General features: G+C 41.2%; 2 protein-coding genes and 1 pseudogene across 2 annotated transcripts; 1 reads left to right on the plus strand and 2 right to left on the minus strand.

Moving 5' to 3' along the window:
* Positions 1-13,173: 13,173 nt before the first annotated feature.
* LOC115124966 (olfactory receptor 52D1-like) lies at positions 13,174-14,770 on the plus strand. The gene has a single exon (XM_029654470.2). The coding sequence runs from the start codon at positions 13,265-13,267 to the stop codon at positions 14,234-14,236; it is 972 nt and encodes a 323-aa protein (XP_029510330.1). The 5' UTR covers positions 13,174-13,264; the 3' UTR covers positions 14,237-14,770.
* A 2,080-nt stretch (positions 14,771-16,850) lies between these two features.
* LOC115124964 (putative gustatory receptor clone PTE03) lies at positions 16,851-19,344 on the minus strand (annotated as a pseudogene).
* Positions 19,345-19,386: 42 nt separating this feature from the next.
* Positions 19,387-20,927, minus strand: LOC115124968 (putative gustatory receptor clone PTE03). The gene is made up of 2 exons (XM_029654473.2): positions 20,881-20,927; positions 19,387-20,506 (listed from the first exon to the last, which is right to left on the minus strand). Exon 2 carries the CDS (start codon positions 20,457-20,459, stop codon positions 19,527-19,529), a length of 933 nt encoding a protein of 310 aa, XP_029510333.1. The 5' UTR covers positions 20,460-20,506; positions 20,881-20,927; the 3' UTR covers positions 19,387-19,526.
* Between the last annotated feature and the right edge of the window lie 3,839 nt (positions 20,928-24,766).

The following is a 24,766-nucleotide window of genomic DNA, read 5'->3' on the forward strand; positions in this document are numbered from 1 at the left end:
TCACCTGTTTATTACCTCCCCTATATGTGTCAGTTTCTCATCACCTATTTATTACCTCCCCTATATGTGTCAGTTCCTCATCACCTGTTTATTACCTCCCCTATATGTGTCAGTTCCTCATCACCTGTTTATTACCTCCCCTATAAGTGTCAGTTCCCTGCTCTGATCAGCTGGACTCACTCATCACCTGTTTATTACCTCTCCTATATGTGTCAGTTCCCTGCTCTGATCAGCTGGACTCACTCATCACCTGTTTATTACCTCTCCTATATGTGTCAGTTCCCTGCTCTGATCAGCTGGACTCACTCATCACCTGTTTATTACCTCTCCTGTATGTGTCAGTTCCCTGCTCTGATCAGCTGGACTCACTCATCACCTGTTTATTACCTCCCCTATATGTGTCAGTTCCTCATCACCTGTTTATTACCTCTCCTATATGTGTCAGTTCCTCATCACCTGTTTATTACCTCCCCTATATGTGTCAGTTTCTCATCACCTGTTTATTACCTCTCCTATATGTGTCAGTTCCTCATCACCTGTTTATTACCTCCCCTATATGTGTCAGTTTCTCATCACCTGTTTATTACCACCCCTATATGTGTCAGTTCCTCATCACCTGTTTATTACCTCTCCTATATGTGTCAGTTCCTCATCACCTGTTTATTACCTCCCCTATATGTGTCAGTTTCTCATCACCTGTTTATTACCTCTCCTATATGTGTCAGTTCCCTGCTCTGATCAGCTGGACTCACTCATCACCTGTTTATTACCTCTCCTATATGTGTCAGTTCCCTGCTCTGATCAGCTGGACTCACTCATCACCTGTTTATTACCTCTCCTATATGTGTCAGTTCCTCATCACCTGTTTATTACCTCTCCTATATGTGTCAGTTCCTCATCTGTTTATTACCTCTCCTATATGTGTGATTACCTCTCCTATATGTGTCAGTTCCTCATCACCTGTTTATTACCTCTCCTATATGTGTCAGTTCCTCATCACCTGTTTATTACCTCCCCTAGATGTGTCAGTTCCCTGCTCTGATCAGCTGGACTCACTCATCACCTGTTTATTACCTCTCCTATATGTGTCAGTTCCTCATCACCTGTTTATTACCTCTCCTATATGTGTCAGTTCCTCATCACCTGTTTATTACCTCTCCTATATGTGTCAGTTCCTCATCACCTGTTTATTACCTCCCCTATATGTGTCAGTTCCTCATCACCTGTTTATTACCTCTCCTATGTGTGTCAGTTCCCTGCTCTGATCAGCTGGACTCACTCATCACCTGTTTATTACCTCTCCTATATGTGTCAGTTCCCTGCTCTGATCAGCTGGACTCACTCATCACCTGTTTATTACCTCTCCTATATGTGTCAGTTCCCTGCTCTGATCAGCTGGACTCACTCATCACCTGTTTATTACCTCTCCTATATGTGTCAGTTCCCTGCTCTGATCAGCTGGACTCACTCATCACCTGTTTATTACCACCCCTATATGTGTCAGTTCCTCATCACCTGTTTATTACCTCCCCTATATGTGTCAGTTTCTCATCACCTGTTTATTACCTCCCCTATATGTGTCAGTTTCTCATCACCTGTTTATTACCTCCCCTATATGTGTCAGTTCCTCATCACCTGTTTATTACCTCCCCTATATGTGTCAGTTTCTCATCACCTATTTATTACCTCCCCTATATGTGTCAGTTCCTCATCACCTGTTTATTACCTCCCCTATAAGTGTCAGTTCCCTGCTCTGATCAGCTGGACTCACTCATCTCCTGTTTATTACCTCTCCTATATGTGTCAGTTCCCTGCTCTGATCAGCTGGACTCACTCATCACCTGTTTATTACCTCTCCTATATGTGTCAGTTCCCTGCTCTGATCAGCTGGACTCACTCATCACCTGTTTATTACCTCCCCTATATGTGTCAGTTTCTCATCACCTGTTTATTACCTCCCCTATATGTGTCAGTTCCTCATCACCTGTTTATTACCTCCCCTATATGTGTCAGTTTCTCATCACCTATTTATTACCTCCCCTATATGTGTCAGTTCCTCATCACCTGTTTATTACCTCCCCTATATGTGTCAGTTCCTCATCACCTGTTTATTACCTCCCCTATAAGTGTCAGTTCCCTGCTCTGATCAGCTGGACTCACTCATCACCTGTTTATTACCTCTCCTATATGTGTCAGTTCCCTGCTCTGATCAGCTGGACTCACTCATCACCTGTTTATTACCTCTCCTATATGTGTCAGTTCCCTGCTCTGATCAGCTGGACTCACTCATCACCTGTTTATTACCTCTCCTATATGTGTCAGTTCCCTGCTCTGATCAGCTGGACTCACTCATCACCTGTTTATTACCTCCCCTATATGTGTCAGTTCCTCATCACCTGTTTATTACCTCTCCTATATGTGTCAGTTCCTCATCACCTGTTTATTACCTCCCCTATATGTGTCAGTTTCTCATCACCTGTTTATTACCTCTCCTATATGTGTCAGTTCCTCATCACCTGTTTATTACCTCCCCTATATTTTTCAGTTTCTCATCACCTGTTTATTACCACCCCTATATGTGTCAGTTCCTCATCACCTGTTTATTACCTCTCCTATATGTGTCAGTTCCTCATCACCTGTTTATTACCTCCCCTATATGTGTCAGTTTCTCATCACCTGTTTATTACCTCTCCTATATGTGTCAGTTCCTCATCACCTGTTTATTACCTCTCCTATATGTGTCAGTTCCTCATCACCTGTTTATTACCTCTCCTATATGTGTCAGTTCCTCATCACCTGTTTATTACCTCCCCTATATGTGTCAGTTCCTCATCACCTGTTTATTACCTCCCCTATAAGTGTCAGTTCCCTGCTCTGATCAGCTGGACTCACTCATCACCTGTTTATTACCTCTCCTATATGTGTCAGTTCCCTGCTCTGATCAGCTGGACTCACTCATTACCTGTTTATTACCTCTCCTATATGTGTCAGTTCCCTGCTCTGATCAGCTGGACTCACTCATCACCTGTTTATTACCTCTCCTATATGTGTCAGTTCCCTGCTCTGATCAGCTCGACTCACTCATCACCTGTTTATTACCTCTCCTATATGTGTCAGTTCCTCATCACCTGTTTATTACCTCTCCTATATGTGTCAGTTTCTCATCACCTGTTTATTACCTCTCCTATATGTGTCAGTTCCCTGCTCTGATCAGCTGGACTCACTCATCACCTGTTTATTACCTCTCCTATATGTGTCAGTTCCCTGCTCTGATCAGCTGGACTCACTCATCACCTGTTTATTACCTCTCCTATATGTGTCAGTTCCCTGCTCTGATCAGCTGGACTCACTCATCACCTGTTTATTACCACCCCTATATGTGTCAGTTCCTCATCACCTGTTTATTACCTCCCCTATATGTGTCAGTTTCTCATCACCTGTTTATTACCTCCCCTATATGTGTCAGTTTCTCATCACCTGTTTATTACCTCCCCTATATGTGTCAGTTCCTCATCACCTGTTTATTACCTCCCCTATATGTGTCAGTTTCTCATCACCTATTTATTACCTCCCCTATATGTGTCAGTTCCTCATCACCTGTTTATTACCTCCCCTATATGTGTCAGTTCCTCATCACCTGTTTATTACCTCTCCTATATGTGTCAGTTCCTCATCACCTATTTATTACCTCTCCTATATGTGTCAGTTCCTCATCACCTGTTTATTACCTCTCCTATATGTGTCAGTTCCTCATCACCTGTTTATTACCACCCCTATATGTGTCAGTTCCTCATCACCTGTTTATTACCTCCCCTATATGTGTCAGTTTCTCATCACCTGTTTATTACCTCTCCTATATGTGTCAGTTCCCTGCTCTGATCAGCTGGACTCACTCATCACCTGTTTATTACCTCTCCTATATGTGTCAGTTCCCTGCTCTGATCAGCTGGACTCACTCATCACCTGTTTATTACCTCTCCTATATGTGTCAGTTCCCTGCTCTGATCAGCTGGACTCACTCATCACCTGTTTATTACCTCCCTATATGTGTCAGTTCCTCATCACCTGTTTATTACCTCTCCTATATGTGTCAGTTCCTCATCACCTGTTTATTACCTCCCCTATATGTGTCAGTTTCTCATCACCTGTTTATTACCTCTCCTATATGTGTCAGTTCCTCATCACCTGTTTATTACCTCCCCTATATGTGTCAGTTTCTCATCACCTGTTTATTACCACCCCTATATGTGTCAGTTCCTCATCACCTGTTTATTACCTCTCCTATATGTGTCAGTTCCTCATCACCTGTTTATTACCTCCCTATATGTGTCAGTTCCTCATCACCTGTTTATTACCTCTCCTATATGTGTCAGTTCCTCATCACCTGTTTATTACCTCTCCTATGTGTGTCAGTTCCCTGCTCTGATCAGCTGGACTCACTCATCACCTGTTTATTACCTCTCCTATATGTGTCAGTTCCCTGCTCTGATCAGCTGGACTCACTCATCACCTGTTTATTACCTCTCCTATATGTGTCAGTTCCCTGCTCTGATCAGCTGGACTCACTCATCACCTGTTTATTACCTCTCCTATATGTGTGTCAGTTCCCTGCTCTGATCAGCTGGACTCACTCATCACCTGTTTATTACCTCTCCTATATGTGTCAGTTCCCTGCTCTGATCAGCTGGACTCACTCATCACCTGTTTATTACCACCCCTATATGTGTCAGTTCCTCATCACCTGTTTATTACCTCCCCTATATGTGTCAGTTTCTCATCACCTGTTTATTACCTCCCCTATATGTGTCAGTTTCTCATCACCTGTTTATTACCTCCCCTATATGTGTCAGTTCCTCATCACCTGTTTATTACCTCCCCTATATGTGTCAGTTTCTCATCACCTATTTATTACCTCCCCTATATGTGTCAGTTCCTCATCACCTGTTTATTACCTCCCCTATATGTGTCAGTTCCTCATCACCTGTTTATTACCTCCCCTATAAGTGTCAGTTCCCTGCTCTGATCAGCTGGACTCACTCATCACCTGTTTATTACCTCTCCTATATGTGTCAGTTCCCTGCTCTGATCAGCTGGACTCACTCATCACCTGTTTATTACCTCTCCTATATGTGTCAGTTCCCTGCTCTGATCAGCTGGACTCACTCATCACCTGTTTATTACCTCTCCTATATGTGTCAGTTCCTCATCACCTGTTTATTACCTCTCCTATATGTGTCAGTTTCTCATCACCTGTTTATTACCTCTCCTATATGTGTCAGTTCCCTGCTCTGATCAGCTGGACTCACTCATCACCTGTTTATTACCTCTCCTATATGTGTCAGTTCCCTGCTCTGATCAGCTGGACTCACTCATCACCTGTTTATTACCTCTCCTATATGTGTCAGTTCCCTGCTCTAATCAGCTGGACTCACTCATCACCTGTTTATTACCACCCCTATATGTGTCAGTTCCTCATCACCTGTTTATTACCTCCCCTATATGTGTCAGTTTCTCATCACCTGTTTATTACCTCCCCTATATGTGTCAGTTTCTCATCACCTGTTTATTACCTCCCCTATATGTGTCAGTTCCTCATCACCTGTTTATTACCTCCCCTATATGTGTCAGTTTCTCATCACCTATTTATTACCTCCCTATATGTGTCAGTTCCTCATCACCTGTTTATTACCTCCCTATATGTGTCAGTTCCTCATCACCTGTTTATTACCTCCCCTATAAGTGTCAGTTCCCTGCTCTGATCAGCTGGACTCACTCATCACCTGTTTATTACCTGTCCTATATGTGTCAGTTCCCTGCTCTGATCAGCTGGACTCACTCATCACCTGTTTATTACCTCTCCTATATGTGTCAGTTCCCTGCTCTGATCAGCTGGACTCACTCATCACCTGTTTATTACCTCTCCTATATGTGTCAGTTCCCTGCTCTGATCAGCTGGACTCACTCATCACCTGTTTATTACCTCTCCTATATGTGTCAGTTCCTCATCACCTGTTTATTACCTCTCCTATATGTGTCAGTTTCTCATCACCTGTTTATTACCTCCCCTATATGTGTCAGTTTCTCATCACCTATTTATTACCTCCCCTATATGTGTCAGTTCCTCATCACCTGTTTATTACCTCTCCTATATGTGTCAGTTCCTCATCAACTGTTTATTACCTCTCCTATATGTGTCAGTTCCTCATCACCTGTTTATTACCTCTCCTATATGTGTCAGTTCCTCATCACCTGTTTATTACCTCTCCTATATGTGTCAGTTCCTCATCACCTGTTTATTACCTCTCCTATATGTGTCAGTTCCTCATCACCTGTTTATTACCACCCCTATATGTGTCAGTTCCTCATCACCTGTTTATTACCTCCCCTATATGTGTCAGTTCCTCATCACCTGTTTATTACCTCTCCTATATGTGTCAGTTCCTCATCACCTGTTTATTACCTCTCCTATATGTGTCAGTTCCTCATCACCTGTTTATTACCTCTCCTATATGTGTCAGTTCCTCATCACCTGTTTATTACCACCCCTATATGTGTCAGTTCCTCATCACCTGTTTATTACCTCCCCTATATGTGTCAGTTTCTCATCACCTGTTTATTACCTCCCCTATATGTGTCAGTTTCTCATCACCTGTTTATTACCTCCCCTATATGTGTCAGTTCCTCATCACCTGTTTATTACCTCTCCTATATGTGTCAGTTCCTCATCACCTGTTTATTACCTCTCCTATATGTGTCAGTTCCTCATCACCTGTTTATTACCTCTCCTATATGTGTCAGTTCCTCATCACCTGTTTATTACCACCCCTATATGTGTCAGTTCCTCATCACCTGTTTATTACCTCCCCTATATGTGTCAGTTTCTCATCACCTGTTTATTACCTCTCCTATATGTGTCAGTTCCCTGCTCTGATCAGCTGGACTCACTCATCACCTGTTTATTACCTCTCCTATATGTGTCAGTTCCCTGCTCTGATCAGCTGGACTCACTCATCACCTGTTTATTACCTCTCCTATATGTGTCAGTTCCCTGCTCTGATCAGCTGGACTCACTCATCACCTGTTTATTACCTCCCCTATATGTGTCAGTTCCTCATCACCTGTTTATTACCTCTCCTATATGTGTCAGTTCCTCATCACCTGTTTATTACCTCCCCTATATGTGTCAGTTTCTCATCACCTGTTTATTACCTCTCCTATATGTGTCAGTTCCTCATCACCTGTTTATTACCTCCCCTATATGTGTCAGTTTCTCATCACCTGTTTATTACCACCCCTATATGTGTCAGTTCCTCATCACCTGTTTATTACCTCTCCTATATGTGTCAGTTCCTCATCACCTGTTTATTACCTCCCCTATATGTGTCAGTTCCTCATCACCTGTTTATTACCTCTCCTATATGTGTCAGTTCCTCATCACCTGTTTATTACCTCTCCTATGTGTGTCAGTTCCCTGCTCTGATCAGCTGGACTCACTCATCACCTGTTTATTACCTCTCCTATATGTGTCAGTTCCCTGCTCTGATCAGCTGGACTCACTCATCACCTGTTTATTACCTCTCCTATATGTGTCAGTTCCCTGCTCTGATCAGCTGGACTCACTCATCACCTGTTTATTACCTCTCCTATATGTGTCAGTTCCCTGCTCTGATCAGCTGGACTCACTCATCACCTGTTTATTACCTCTCCTATATGTGTCAGTTCCCTGCTCTGATCAGCTGGACTCACTCATCACCTGTTTATTACCACCCCTATATGTGTCAGTTCCTCATCGCCTGTTTATTACCTCCCCTATATGTGTCAGTTTCTCATCACCTGTTTATTACCTCCCCTATATGTGTCAGTTTCTCATCACCTGTTTATTACCTCCCCTATATGTGTCAGTTCCTCATCACCTGTTTATTACCTCCCCTATATGTGTCAGTTTCTCATCACCTATTTATTACCTCCCCTATATGTGTCAGTTCCTCATCACCTGTTTATTACCTCCCCTATATGTGTCAGTTCCTCATCACCTGTTTATTACCTCCCCTATAAGTGTCAGTTCCCTGCTCTGATCAGCTGGACTCACTCATCACCTGTTTATTACCTCTCCTAAATGTGTCAGTTCCCTGCTCTGATCAGCTGGACTCACTCATCACCTGTTTATTACCTCTCCTATATGTGTCAGTTCCCTGCTCTGATCAGCTGGACTCACTCATCACCTGTTTATTACCTCTCCTATATGTGTCAGTTCCTGCTCTGATCAGCTGGACTCACTCATCACCTGTTTATTACCTCTCCTATATGTGTCAGTTCCTCATCACCTGTTTATTACCTCTCCTATATGTGTCAGTTTCTCATCACCTGTTTATTACCTCTCCTATATGTGTCAGTTCCCTGCTCTGATCAGCTGGACTCACTCATCACCTGTTTATTACCTCTCCTATATGTGTCAGTTCCCTGCTCTGATCAGCTGGACTCACTCATCACCTGTTTATTACCTCTCCTATATGTGTCAGTTCCCTGCTCTGATCAGCTGGACTCACTCATCACCTGTTTATTACCTCTCCTATATGTGTCAGTTCCCTGCTCTAATCAGCTGGACTCACTCATCACCTGTTTATTACCACCCCTATATGTGTCAGTTCCTCATCACCTGTTTATTACCTCCCCTATATGTGTCAGTTTCTCATCACCTGTTTATTACCTCCCCTATATGTGTCAGTTTCTCATCACCTGTTTATTACCTCCCCTATATGTGTCAGTTCCTCATCACCTGTTTATTACCTCCCCTATATGTGTCAGTTTCTCATCACCTATTTATTACCTCCCCTATATGTGTCAGTTCCTCATCACCTGTTTATTACCTCCCCTATATGTGTCAGTTCCTCATCACCTGTTTATTACCTCCCCTATAAGTGTCAGTTCCCTGCTCTGATCAGCTGGACTCACTCATCACCTGTTTATTACCTGTCCTATATGTGTCAGTTCCCTGCTCTGATCAGCTGGACTCACTCATCACCTGTTTATTACCTCTCCTATATGTGTCAGTTCCCTGCTCTGATCAGCTGGACTCACTCATCACCTGTTTATTACCTCTCCTATATGTGTCAGTTCCCTGCTCTGATCAGCTGGACTCACTCATCACCTGTTTATTACCTATCCTATATGTGTCAGTTCCTCATCACCTGTTTATTACCTCTCCTATATGTGTCAGTTTCTCATCACCTGTTTATTACCTCCCCTATATGTGTCAGTTTCTCATCACCTATTTATTACCTCCCCTATATGTGTCAGTTCCTCATCACCTGTTTATTACCTCTCCTATATGTGTCAGTTCCTCATCAACTGTTTATTACCTCTCCTATATGTGTCAGTTCCTCATCACCTGTTTATTACCTCTCCTATATGTGTCAGTTCCTCATCACCTGTTTATTACCTCTCCTATATGTGTCAGTTCCTCATCACCTGTTTATTACCTCTCCTATATGTGTCAGTTCCTCATCACCTGTTTATTACCTCTCCTATATGTGTCAGTTCCTCATCACCTGTTTATTACCACCCCTATATGTGTCAGTTCCTCATCACCTGTTTATTACCTCCCCTATATGTGTCAGTTTCTCATCACCTGTTTATTACCTCCCCTATATGTGTCAGTTTCTCATCACCTGTTTATTACCTCCCCTATATGTGTCAGTTCCTCATCACCTGTTTATTACCTCCCCTATATGTGTCAGTTTCTCATCACCTATTTATTACCTCCCCTATATGTGTCAGTTCCTCATCACCTGTTTATTACCTCTCCTATATGTGTCAGTTCCTCATCACCTGTTTATTACCTCTCCTATATGTGTCAGTTCCTCATCACCTGTTTATTACCTCCCCTATATGTGTCAGTTTCTCATCACCTGTTTATTACCTCTCCTATATGTGTCAGTTCCTCATCACCTGTTTATTACCTCCCCTATATGTGTCAGTTTCTCATCACCTGTTTATTACCACCCCTATATGTGTCAGTTCCTCATCACCTGTTTATTACCTCCCCTATAAGTGTCAGTTCCCTGCTCTGATCAGCTGGACTCACTCATCACCTGTTTATTACCTCTCCTATATGTGTCAGTTCCCTGCTCTGATCAGCTGGACTCACTCATCACCTGTTTATTACCTCTCCTATATGTGTCAGTTCCCTGCTCTGATCAGCTGGACTCACTCATCACCTGTTTATTACCTCTCCTATATGTGTCAGTTCCCTGCTCTGATCAGCTGGACTCACTCATCACCTGTTTATTACCTCTCCTATATGTGTCAGTTCCTCATCACCTGTTTATTACCTCTCCTATATGTGACAGTTTCTCATCACCTGTTTATTACCTCTCCTATATGTGTCAGTTCCCTGCTCTGATCAGCTGGACTCACTCATCACCTGTTTATTACCTCTCCTATATGTGTCAGTTCCCTGCTCTGATCAGCTGGACTCACTCATCACCTGTTTATTACCTCTCCTATATGTGTCAGTTCCCTGCTCTGATCAGCTGGACTCACTCATCACCTGTTTATTACCTCTCCTATATGTGTCAGTTCCCTGCTCTAATCAGCTGGACTCACTCATCACCTGTTTATTACCACCCCTATATGTGTCAGTTCCTCATCACCTGTTTATTACCTCCCCTATATGTGTCAGTTTCTCATCACCTGTTTATTACCTCCCTATATGTGTCAGTTTCTCATCACCTGTTTATTACCTCCCCTATATGTGTCAGTTCCTCATCACCTGTTTATTACCTCCCCTATATGTGTCAGTTCCTCATCACCTGTTTATTACCTCACTGCTCTGATCAGCTGGACTCACTCATCACCTGTTTATTACCTCCCCTATATGTGTCAGTTCCTCATCACCTGTTTATTACCTCCCCTATAGTTCCTGCTCTGTCAGTTCCTCATCACCTGTTTATTACCTCCCTATATGTGTCAGTTCCCTGCTCTGATCAGCTGGACTCACTCATCACCTGTTTATTACCTGTCCTATATGTGTCAGTTCCCTGCTCTGATCAGCTGGACTCACTCATCACCTGTTTATTACCTCTCCTATATGTGTCAGTTCCCTGCTCTGATCACCTGTTTATTGGACTCACTCATCACCTGTTTATTACCTCTCCTATATGTGTCAGTCTCATCACCTCTCCCTGTGTGTCAGTTTCTCATCACCTATTTATTACCTCCCCTATATGTGTGTTCCTCATCACCTGACTGTTTATTACCTCCTATATGTGTCACTCATCACCTGTTTATTACCTCTCCTATGTGTATGTGTCAGTTCTCATCACCTGTTTATTACCTCCCCTATATGTGTCAGTTCCTCATCACCTGTTTATTACCTCTCTATCATGTGTCATGTTCAGTTCCTCATCACCTGTTTATTACCTCCCTATATGTGTCAGTTCTCTCACCTGTTTATTACCTCCCCTATATGTGTTCCTCATCACCTGTTTATTACCTCCCCTATATGTGTCAGTTTCTCATCACCTGTTTATTACCTCCCTATATGTTCAGTTCCTCATCACCTGTTTATTACCTCCCTATATGTGTCAGTTCCTCATCACCTGTTTATTACCTTTATGTGTCAGTACCTCATCACCTGTTTATTACCTCCTATATGTGTCAGTTCCTCATCACCTGTTTATTACCTCTCCTATATGTGTCAGTTTGCTCTGATCCCCATCACCTGTTTATTACCTCTCCTATATGTGTCAGTTCCTCATCACCTGTTTATTACCTCTCCTATATGTGTCAGTTCCTCATCACCTGTTTATTACCTCTCCTATATGTGTCAGTTCCTCATCACCTGTTTATTACCTCTCCTATATGTGTCAGTTCCTCATCACCTGTTTATTACCTCCCCTATATGTGTTCCTCATCACCTGTTTATTACCTCTCCTATATGTGTCATCTGTTCCTCATCACCTGTTTATTACCTCTCCCTCTCATCACCTGTTTATTATATGTGTCAGTTCCTCATCACCTGTTTATTACCTCCCTATATGTGTCAGTTCCTCATCACCTGTTTATTACCTCCCCTTATTCAGTTCCTCATCACCTGTTTATTACCTCCCTTATATGTGTCAGTTCCTCATCACCTGTTTATTATGTGTCAGTTCCTCATCACCTGTTTATTACCTCCCTATATCAGTTCCTCATCACCTGTTTATTACCTCTCCTATATGTGTCAGTTCCTCATCACCTGTTTATTACCTCTCCTATATGTGTCAGTTCCTCATCACCTGTTTATTACTTCCCCTATATGTGTCAGTTCCTCATCACCTGTTTATTACCTCCCCTATATGTGTCAGTTCCTCATCACCTGTTTATTACCTTCGAAGAGCCATTGTTCTTAGAGTATTGTATATTTTCTGATTGTGGGATGTTTATTGCACTAGAGAACAAAGGCTCCCAATGAAATATGCTTATTTTTAAGAATAGTTAATAATTTCTTAAATCTGAATATGTAATCTCATGTGCCAGGTTTATACGTTTTGTAAATTTATGAAAAGTCTTAGTTCAGCTGATATGACATTTGCTTTCTGAAAGAGATGATCTAATCATTTACATCACGTGTCAAACAGGGCGGCAGGGTATCCTAGTGGTTAGAGTGTTGGACTAGTAACCAAAAGGTTGCAAGTTCAAATCCCTGAGCTGACAAGGTACAAATCTGTTGTTCTGCCCCTGAACAGGCAGTTAACCCACTGTTCCTAGGCCGTCATTGAAAAAAAGAATTTGTTCTTAACTGACTTGCCGAGTTAAATAAAGGTAAAAAAAAAAGAATAAACACATTACATGGAAGGCCGATTATCTGTGTGTTTTCGCTCATCCCTTTTACTTGAATGATGAATTAAGGTCACTAATTAGTAAGGAACTCCCCTGACCTGGTTGTCTAGGTCTTAATTTAAAGGAAAATCCAAAAACCCACTGACACTCATCCCTCCATGGAATAAGTTTGACACCCTTGAATTATATTGTCCAATCACCACCTCCAAAATCCATTAATACATTATTAATGACAGACCAATAATATTTTGAGGTAAGGTTGTAGAACCACAAATCACAGGATCAGCTTTCTTATAAATATACATGCAACCACATGCTTCCATGTTATGCACTCTACATCTCCAAGGCTATCAGTCAATAACAATTGCTGTTCATTTAAGTTGATGTTTTGGGACATTTTTAGAATTCTTCAAGCTGCCGTGAGGTTCAACGCTACAGGAGGATGGGGAACCGAACCATAGATGCACTCAACACTGTTTTCATAATGGGCAAAATAGACTTGTCTTCTGAAGGGAAATATTGGACTGTCCTAATTGGCTCTCTCGTCTACTTATTTACACTGTTCGGTAACCTGTCTTTGCTTGCGGTTATAGTTTTCAACAGAAATCTACACGAGCCTATGTATCTGTTCCTTCTCAACTTATCCATCAATGACTTGATCGGTATCAGCGCCATGATTCCAAGGGTCATGTCAGATGTATTGTCTGAAGATAGGCACATCACTTACCCAGCATGCTTGATTCAGGCTTTCTGTATTCATATGTATGGCGGAGCGACACTTCTCATATTGTCTATCATGTCGTTTGATCGCTACATAGCTATCTGTCATCCACTAAGGTACCACTCCATCATGACTAAGAACACTGTTGTAAGTCTCATTGCCTCTGCTTGGCTGATTGACTTTCTACTGGTTGGGATCCTGTTCGGGCTCACCTTGCGTTTCCCTGTTTGTAAAACAGTTATCGTGAACATCTATTGTGACAACATGTCCCTGTTAAGACTGACCTGTGCAACAGAAACCACAGTGAACAACATCTATGGCTTATTTATCACAGGTCTACTCCATGGGGCAGGGGCTTTTTCTGTGGTCTTCTCCTACTCACTCATTCTATTCACATGCTTTAGAGGTAGTGACTCTGATGCCAAGCTAAAGGCCTTGCATACATGTGCCACACACCTGCTTGTCTTTCTAATCTATGAGTTCTCAGGTATCATTGTTGTCCTTGTGTATCGAATACCAAACACTCCTCTCCTACTTCAGACATTTGCAGGAATGATATTTGTCATATTTCCTCCAGGTCTGAACCCAGTAATATATGGTATCAAAACTAAAAAGATTCGAGTGAAATTACTTCAGCTTTTCTCCATGGCCAAAGGTTCAGTTAGAGTAGTAAAAGTCAATAGTGTAACTTAATAATGTAACGTTAATTATTTGTTGTCCTGTTTGTTATACGTTTACATTAGTATTGTCAAGGAAAATAATTCTCAAGAGGAATGTATGATAAAAAGCATAGGGAAGTCACTATGTTAGAAAGCATACGGACCAGAAGAGGAGCTATAGGTGGATGGGCTCATTGTAATGGCACAGTGAGGAGGAGACTGAGGTCATTGATTATTCCTTCCTCAACGTGCAGATCCTGTGGTCTAGCAGTCACTCTCATGGCCAGTCATATACTGCTCTGCATTGCAGACCAGGGATCAATCCCTGCATCCACCCTGTCTACTGTTGTCCCACTTGCCTGTCTCCTCCTCTGTTTCTATCTGTAAAGGGTTTATATATATTATTAATTGATTAGTCAATTTATGTGATTGTGTTTCAAGTCACCAGAATTACCACAAAAATTAATTTTTAACCTTTAATACGTTTAATTAGCAAATACAATTTCCTACAGTATTTTCATTTTTACTTTGGTTTTGTGTTCGAAAACTGTCGGCTGGAATATCACTTCTCTCATAAAATATCAAATAAATGATGTGAATCATTTTTTCAATTTGTAAACTACACTTTCCACCACTCTTGTCCTGACACATTCTCAGTTTGCATTTGTAGTTGCATCATTTGTAGTATTGTTTTATGTAATTGATTCAACCTGTATGGCACTGAAATGAATCTGTCCTCTGATGAAGGGTGCTATCTATGCAACATGATTTTTCAGTAATCAGACCAAATCCTCAGAAGCCATGTGGGCTAAACCCGCCCATATTTTCTGAGAGGATGCTGATCAAGTCCTCGACTGGAGAATTTCCAGACTCAATCAGCGATATTCAATGTGGAGTCCAGGCTATATTTGGTGCAGAACAGTCACTAGAGGGTGCTATGAACTAATTTGGCCAACGAAGTGTGTTCATTTTTTATCAGTTCATCAACATAGTTCTAATCAGCATCCCAGACCTAAGTAAAAATGGGTATGTCTCATTCAATACATTTGAAATCTGTCTTGTTTTGTGGTATCCACAAACGAAACATGGGTTTGGAAGATGGAGAGAAGAGGAACAATTAGGCCTACATCTAGGTCATCATACTGATATCATATCTTTAATGTGGAGAGACAGCCAAATACACCAGACATAATGCATAAGCCTACATATGAGATGTATAACAATTACTTTTCCATTTTAGTCATTCAGCAGAGCGATTTACATGAGCATTAAGGGTTAAGTGCCTTGCTCAAGGGCACAGACAGATTTTTCACCTAGTCAGCTCAGGGATTTGAACCAGTGAACATTCGGTTACTGGTCCTCTTAACAGCTACTTACCACCCCTAGTTTTTATGTTAGTATTTGAGAATCCAGGGAAAGACTACTGGAGTGTAAACTGGGCAAAATAACATTATTTAACCAAATCAGACCAACGTTGAAAGGGGATATTGGAAATAATTTTATCCATTTTAGACACATCTTCACAGATCAATAAAAGTCAAGATGAGTCCATGTCTCACGCCATCTGTGGTGTTTTTATTTTATTTTTAAATTTGACCTTTATTTAACCAGGCAAGTCAGTTAAGAACAAATTCTTATTTACAATGACGGCCTAGGAACGGTGGGTTAACCGCCTGTTCAGGGGCTGAACGACAGATTTGTACCTTGTCAGCTCTGAGGTTTGAACTTGCAACCTTCTGGTAACTAGTCCAACACTGTAACCACTAGGCTACTCTTTAGTCTGCAATCCCAATGAATTAGGAAAGATAGGCACCAAATAATATGAAATGAGGTGGTGCCTATGCATTTTAAAATGTGGAGTCATTCTTCAACGCAGACTGTTTTATCCATGATCAAACATGTCATAGGATGGCATTCGTCATAGGAGTCATCAAATCGCTTTAAATGTCTCTCATAGTTTGATGTCTAAGGGAAGGTCTCAATTGCATATTTCTTTCTTCCTCTCTCCGCTCTCCTCATCTCCTTCTCAAAGCCCATTCGAGGAGAAGGTCAGAGGGGCGGGACCTCTGGCTTTCTTATCCAATGGGTTTTGAGAAGGAGATGAGGAGAGAGAACAAGAGGAGAATGCAATTGAAATCTTCCAATTGACAGCGTGATTTACATTTTCGTGTCTGAAACCTCTTTACTAGTTTATTCAAAATATGATCTACTTACATTGACTGTTGTTGGTTGCCACATACAATTTTTTAAGTGTATTTGTAGGGTTATTTAAGTTTGTTCCAACTATATCAGTCTCTGATTAACATTAGCTTCACAGGGCCGAAAATGAATGGCACCCAACAATGGTTGTTATATCATTTCCCATGTCCGTTAGAAATCAAGTGAGGGATTTCTTGACAACCCGTGGTGTTCAAAATGGCTTATTGGTTTTGGAATACAAGTCATACATTTACAGTTATGAAGATAAATATAACAACAATTGGTACATCAAGCTTTCAGACTGTAAAATACAACAAAATAGCCTAAATACAACCACACTAAAAAGATTGTGACAAATGTCAACAATTAATATAGATTTATATTAATTATGAATGAGTTATTTTCAAATCTATGTCTACCACTGAAAACATAGACTAGGATGGAAAGATCTTTGTCTGCAAGAAATGAATTACTTTTACTTTGATTTGTTTTAAGACAATATATGATTGGATTTAAAGTTGGGAGGAATATTAAAACCTCTTAAGGATTAGCCCATTTTTTTCAATGTTGGCCTAAAATGACATACCCAAATCTAACTGCCTGTTTCTCAGGCCCTGAAGCAAGGATATTTGATTTGATTTGGATCTCTTTTAGTCCCCATTAGGACTAATCTTCCAAGAGTCCTTAAACATTAAAATACAATTTATAATACGAACACATTTTCACATATAACACACAAACATACATAATATACTAACATAATGACCCACTAAATACTCAATCTAAAAAATATTGATTATTCATCTACTATAGTCCCACAACATTTCTATATATTAAATTTAAATATTTTTAAAATAATGTTTAAATGTATATCTCAAAAGGTTTCTGTATTGCTCAGTTAATTTATTTCATTTTTTTATTGCTCTAAATCGAAATGTTCTTTTGCCTATTTCTCTTTTCTGTCTGGATAACACATAGATCTATTCCTTGTATTTACAGAATGCATATGCATATTCTAAATACCATTTCAAAGGAAACACTTTGAAGTTTATGGAAATGGGAAAGGAATGAAGTAGAATATAACACAATAGATCTGGTAAAAGATAATACAAAGAAAAAAACAACCGTTCTTTTTTTTTGTACCATCGTCTTTGAAATGCATTAGAAAGGCCATAATGTATTATTCCAGCCCAGGTGCAATTCAGTTTTTGGCCACTAGATGTCATCGGTGTATGTGCAAAGTTTTAGACTGATCCAATGATCCATTGTATTTCTGTTCAAAATGTTGTATCAGGACTGCCAAAATATGCCTAATTTGTTTATTAATAACTTTTCATGTTCAAAATTGTGCACTCTCCTCAAACAATAGCATGGTATTCTTTCACTTTAATGGCAACTGTACATTGGACAGTTCAGTTAGATTAACAATAATTGAAGGTTTCTGCCAATATCAGATATGTCTATGTCCTGGGAAATGTTCTTGTTACTTACAACCTCATGCTAATTGTATTAGCCTACCTTAGCTCAACCGTCCCATGGAAGGGACACCGATCCCAAAGACATTTTTATGTGGAAACCCTATGAGTCTCTGTAATTGCGGGGGAAATTGGCTCAGTCGGTATGAAATAATGGTGAGAAGCCCTAAACACGTGAAGAGGAGAAAACTATTAAATGTGTAGCACAAGTCTGCAGAACTTTGCTTTTATTGTCAGCTGATCCTTTGTTCCTGAAACATGTGACAAGTACATGAAAGTAAGTGTAGAGAATGGTCCAAACAACTATGACCTGCATGAGGGCAGGAATAAAGAGACCATAGATGTTATTGATGGCTGTGTTAGAACAGACAAGTTTCAACAGTGAGGTGTTGTCACAGCAGGATTGTGTCATCAGAGATCTACAGCATGGTAACCTAAGCAGCAGGTAAAAGAGCCCCCTCATCAAAATCAAGTCACACACTCATATAAGTGTGATGATTTTCATGAAATGAGCATTGGTCATAATTGTGTTGTACCTCAAAGGGCAATATATGCCAATATATCTGTCACGTGCCATAGCATTCAGGATGAACACTGCTCCCGTCCCATAGATATGAATAAAGAAAACTTGTGAAACAAGCAGAGTATTGAAAGGTCCCTGTGTCAAGTACAAGCTCTTTGATGACCTGCGTAAAGAGTGCCGTGGAGCCTGTAAGGTCATTGATGGGAAGGTTTAGCAGCAGAAGATACATGGGCTGGAGGAGCCTCCTGTTGAGGACGATGGTAAAAATCAGGTCCAGGTTACAGGCATTCAGCTCAGTGCAGCAAAGGCACTTTCAGGGGGGAGATCGAAGCCTTGCAGTGTCAAAACAGATGATGGATTTGATAAAGAGTTATCCATGGTCCAGTTCAGATATCTTTATTGCAAAAAAGGGGATCCACAAATTATTTATGCTAGAAAAAACCTACTGTACACCTTTCAAAAACGGAAATGATTGACTTGTTATACTGTGGTGCCATTATCTAGGCAAATCTTTGTCTTTCTATCACAAATAGGCATACCTTCTCACAGGAACAAAGTACAGGCATAATAATTATACAATACAACTTAATTATATATGTAGAGCAGACAACTGATATGTGTCTTCTGCTTTTGTTACAATGAAATGTATTTACAATGACGGGGTAGGCGGTCACTTTAAATAAGAATTTGTTCTGAACTGACTTGCCTGGTTAAATAACATTTTAAAAATATATATAAAAAATGTATTCTACATGAACGTCAAGTCAGTCAGGCCCTAGCCACACACACACACACACACACACACACACACACACACACACACACACACACACACTATTTTGTGCTGTCTTTGTTGTTGTTATTAAAATGCTGAAGAATGACAAAACAAAAGAAGTTACACACAATTTACTCAACATGCTGTAGCCAACCCATAACCAATCTTAACCCATTACACTTTTGAACCCCCCCATTTTTTTTGTCATTGTCTTGCACAAAAAGACGGAACACAACTCTAATATTCATTGACTGATTTACAAAGGAGAATTTCTTTATTTTATTGGGAAGGCCTTAAAAACTGTCGAAAGCCCATGCCATGTATTATACAGACTCATGTACAGTATTTATTCTCATTTAACTGAAGATACCTTCCGTTTGTAGAAACCCAGAACATTTTGTCGAATTTCTTTAGTTTTTAGACCATATATGAGGGGATTGAGAATGGGAGGGAACACCATAACTGACACTCCAAAAGCCCTCCTCAAGGAAGGGGCTACTTGCTCAAATCGATGAGCTATCAGGCTAAAGCAGGCGTTGAACTCTAAGAATAAGAACACTACAAGATGTGTACCACATGTCTGAATGGCCTTGCTCCGGGCATCAGATGACTTATTCATGACACAGCTGAGCAGGATCTGGATATATGTAAATATAACCACTATCAACGATACACCCTGAAAGACAGCTATTATCAACAACCCATAGTAGTTGTTTATACGTGTGTCATCACAAATGAGCCTCACCAATGACGGATTGTTACAATAAATGTCCACTATTGTTGTTCTGCAGATCTTGAAGCGAGTGACCAGAGCCAACAGAACCACAATCAGGGTAATGACCAAAAGCCACGTGAAAATGATGATTTTCATCAAGTTATTGGAACTCATGATGGAGTTATACCTCAGTGGACAGCAGATTGCGATATACCGGTCATAAGCCATGCCAGTCAGGATAGTTAAGGAGCCAGCTCCGTACAGGTGGACGAGCAGAGCTTGGAGGTAGCATGCAGGGTAGGAGATGGACCTGTTCTGAGCCAGGATGCTTACCAACAGCTGAGGGAAGAAGGCTGTAGCACCAATCAAGTCATTGATAGGCATGTTGAAGAGTAGGATAAACATGGGTTTATGCAGCTTTCTGTCCAATGCTATGGTGGATAAAACCGTCACGTTACAAAACACAATGAAACAGTACATAAGGGTTCCAAAAAGGAATGCTGGGTAAACACCTGATGGAGCTATGGCCAGTGATTCCATGCTCAACATGTATGTAGAGTTTGTATACATAACTACTGTAGGATGATTTTGTAATTGCCTTCTGGAAAGCAGCCCACCTGAAATAATACAGAAATAGTCATATAGTCTTCAGCACATATGTTTGTCCAATGAATATACTGAATTAAAAGAGCACAATGTTGCCTACTGTAACGCACATGATGTTGTTGGAACTGCAACAAATATGACAGAAAGAACACCTCTACAACTAAAATGAACAAAACAAAAATCAAAATAATACATATATACATATATACATATATATATTTTGCAACTGTTAAACATAACACACATTTTTCTTTGCCTAATGGAAACACATTAATTACATCTACCATATTTATGTGATAATGCCCAAGATCCCTGGAATATCCTTTTAACCATTCAATCTTCAGGATTAGACCCACCCGTTGTATAATAATTAAAGCATGCCTACTTCTCTCTTCCTGGATGTCAGCCCACGACCAGAGCTGGAGGCTACCTTCAGTTGTGACCCTGTGTGACGGCTCCCTGACAGGCCCTTTTTATTGCCTCATTATCAGTAAAGGACAGCCCTTTAGTGTCCTAGAGGTCTGTCACCTAGCTGATGTAACCTGGGAACCTCCTGACATATGTGTTGCAGTGTAGTCTACTTAATGATTACGAATGTTAAAACAACTTTTGCAATATTATCAACTCCTTAGATTAACATGTAATTCAATGGTGACTGAGATGATGTAGCAAAACTGTTCAGAATTCTCCCATTAAATTTTGCTAACACTGAATTGTGATCAGGTAAACAAAGCCAGGTTTTCGGTTGCTGACTCTCTTCCATCATCCATATTTTGCCAGTTATCTGTCAATGTGTAACTTGGGTGAACTATCAGTTTATAACAGCCCCACATGTATGAAACAAGTGAACTATCGCTTTAGAGCAGCCCAATGTATATTATGAGGCCACCAAACTGTTCCTTTACAACAGCCCAATGTGTATGACGTCAAGTGTATTTTTGTATGTATTCTTGTAAATAACAGCTTGTGCACGATATCTCAGGAAGTGTCCAGGTTTTGCTCGCCTGAGGTAGAGTATCTCATGATAAGCTGTAGACCACACTATCTACTACCTAGAGAGTTTTCATCTGTATTTTTCGTAGCTGTCTCTATACCACAACAGACTGATGCTGGCACTAAGACTGCACTCAATGAGCTGTATTCCACCATAAACAAACAGGAAAACGCTCATCCAGAGGCGGCGCTCCTAGTAGCCGGGGACTTTAATGCAGGCAAACTTAAATCCATCTTACCAAATTTCTATCAGCATGTTGAATGTGCAACCAGAGGGGAAAAATCTCTGCACCACCTTTATTCCACACACAGAGACACATACAAAGCTTTCCCTCACCCTCCATTTTGCAAATCTGACCATAATTCTATCCTCTTAATCTATCCTCTTGCTTACAAGCAAAAATTAAAGCAGGAAGCACCAGTGACCCGATCAATAAAAAACTGGTCAGATGAAGCAGATGCTAAGCTACAGGACTGTTTTGCTAGCACAGACTGGAATATGTTCTGGGATTCCTCCGATGGCATTGAGGAGTACACCACATCAGTCATTGGCTTCATCAAGTAACACTGAAACATGCATGAGAGCACCAGCTCTTCCGGAAGACTGTGTGTTCATGCTCTCCGCAGCCGATGTGAGACCTTTAAACAGGTCAACATTCACAAGGCCGCAGGGCCAGACAGATTACAAGGACGTGTACTGCGAGCAGGTGCAGACCAACTGGCGAGTGTCTTCACTAAAATGTTCAACCTCTCCCTGTCCGAGTCTGTATTACCAACATGTTTAATTAAGCACACAATCATAGTCCCTGTGGCCAAGAACACTAATGTAACCGGCCTAAATGTCTACTGACCGATAGCACTTACGTCTGTAGCCATGAAGTGCTTTGAAAGGCACCATTACCCAGAAACCCTAGACTCACTCCAATTTGCATACCGCACTAACAGATCCACTGATGATGCAATCTCAATTGCACTCCACACTGCCCTATCCCACCTGGACAAAAGGAACACCTATGTGAGAATGCTATTCATTGGTTACAGCTCAGCGTTCAACATCATAGTGCCCTCAATCCTCATCAATAAGCCATGGACCCTGGGACTAAATACCTCCCTCTGCAACTGGATCCTGGACTTCCTAACGGGCCGCACCAGGTGGTATGAGTAGGTATCAACACATCCGCCACGATGATCCTCAACACAGGGGCCCCTCAGGGGTGTGTGCTCAGTCCCCTCCAGTACTCCCTGTTCACTCTTGACTGCACAGCCATTAAGTTTGCCGATGACACAACAGTGGTAGGCCTGATCACCGACAACAACGAGACAGCTTATAGGGAGGTGGTCATGGACGTGGCCGTGGTGGCAGAACAACAACCTCTCCCTCAACGTGATCAAGACAAACAAGATGATTGTGGACTACATATGTTAATCTTGGCTATATTTAGCACTTTTCTGGGATGCTTGATTGTTTTCATTGCTTTACTGGGAAGCTTAGCAGCATGTTATTTATGTTAGTGCAGGGGGAACTGCACACGGTGGACTTCCTGCTAAGGCACACCCCCTCATTGCTAAAAGTATATATCTGGTTCATGGACACATGATAACTGCATACAAAAGCTGTAGGATCAGCAGAGGCGTTTAGGGCAGTTAGAGGGACATAAATGAGGTTACTTACATTGTGTCTTCCAACGCCCCTGGTATGATGTACATTTGCTGAAGCATTATGAAAACTAAGCGACAAATTGGTAGAGATGAGCTGAGCTGGGCTTGGGTCCTTGATAAGGCATTGTCTCAACGCAGCCTTTTAATGCTGTGAATGGATCCAGGAACCCAAATGATTTGAGTGGATCCCATCCTCCTTGTAAATTAATGTTGCCCGTCTCGTAGACAGTTACGAACGCTTATAGCAAAAAGTGATATTGTTTTCAGTAATTCATGAATAATGAATTATATATAGGTTGTTAATATAAAGGCCTATTAAAGAATGCTACAGTAGCAACAACAAATGTATGAATGCAGTCTGATATGACAGAATATACAGCGCTCTCCTCGTCTTTGGTGAAATAAGACATACTGTAAGTAAACAGAAGTAAGCTGACAAAAGTGGAGGGGAAAGGCTCCACCCATCAAGAACCTACAATTGAAGTTAAATTGTTCTTAATTGTTATTTTTTTGATTACCAAAACAGTGCATGAATCATGATTCTTATATGACTGGCTGTAAGAGTTACTGCTAGACCACAGGCTCAGCATGTTAGTCAGGGATAATCAACGAAGGGCTATAATGAATGACGTGGAAGCTTAGCTCCACTCCAATAGCATGTCGTGGAACACACCTTCCACATCGTTCATTATTTTTCATTGAACACATAGCCCCTCGTTGATCATCTCTTACCTGACTTGCAGAGCCCGTGGTCTAGCAGTATCTCTTACTTGACGTGCAGAGCCCGTGGTCTAGCAGCATCTCTACTGGCCAGTCATGTACTGCTCTGCATCAGAGATCAGGGATCAATCCCTGTGTTGTCTCACTTGCCTGTCTCCTCCTCTGTTGTTTCCATCTGTCTAAGTAAAGGCTAAATATACATATATATACATACACTGGGGGGGAAAAAGTATTTAGTCAGCCACCAATTGTGCAAGTTCTCCCACTTAAAAAGATGAGAGAGGCCTGTAATTTTCATCATAGGTACACTTCAACTATGACAGACAAAATGAGAAGAACAAACCCAGAAAATCACATTGTAGGATTTTTAATGAATTTATTTGCAAATTGTGGTGGAAAACTGTTTCATTTTGTGTCATTCTCTTTGTTATTTTTGATTTAGTGTTCTGTGATTAATAAATTAATTATGAACACGTACCACGCTGCGCATTGGTCCTCCGATCCTTCTTACTCCTCAGACGACGAACGTTACAGAATCACCCATCAAAAAAGACCAAGCAGCGTGGTATCGGGCAGCAGCAGAAATCTTTGGACTCATGGACATGGGAGGAGATTCTGGACGGAGAAGGACCCTGGGCACAGGCTGGGGAATATCGCCGCCCCAAGGCAGAGCTGGAGGCAGCGAAACGCTGAACGGTGGTGGTATGAGGAGGCAGCACGGCAGCGCGGCTGGGACGAGAGGCAGCCCCAAAAATGTTTTGGGGGGAGGCACACGGGGAGTGTGGCTAAGTCAGGTAGGAGATTTGAGCCAACTCCCCGTGCTTACCGTGGAGAGAGGTGGACCAATACTCTACTCAGCAAACTGGATGCAGTTTATCACAGTGCCATCCGTTTTGTTA

Source organism: Oncorhynchus nerka, linkage group LG11 (assembly GCF_034236695.1).
Source record: "Oncorhynchus nerka isolate Pitt River linkage group LG11, Oner_Uvic_2.0, whole genome shotgun sequence".
Lineage (NCBI taxonomy): Eukaryota > Metazoa > Chordata > Actinopteri > Salmoniformes > Salmonidae > Oncorhynchus > Oncorhynchus nerka.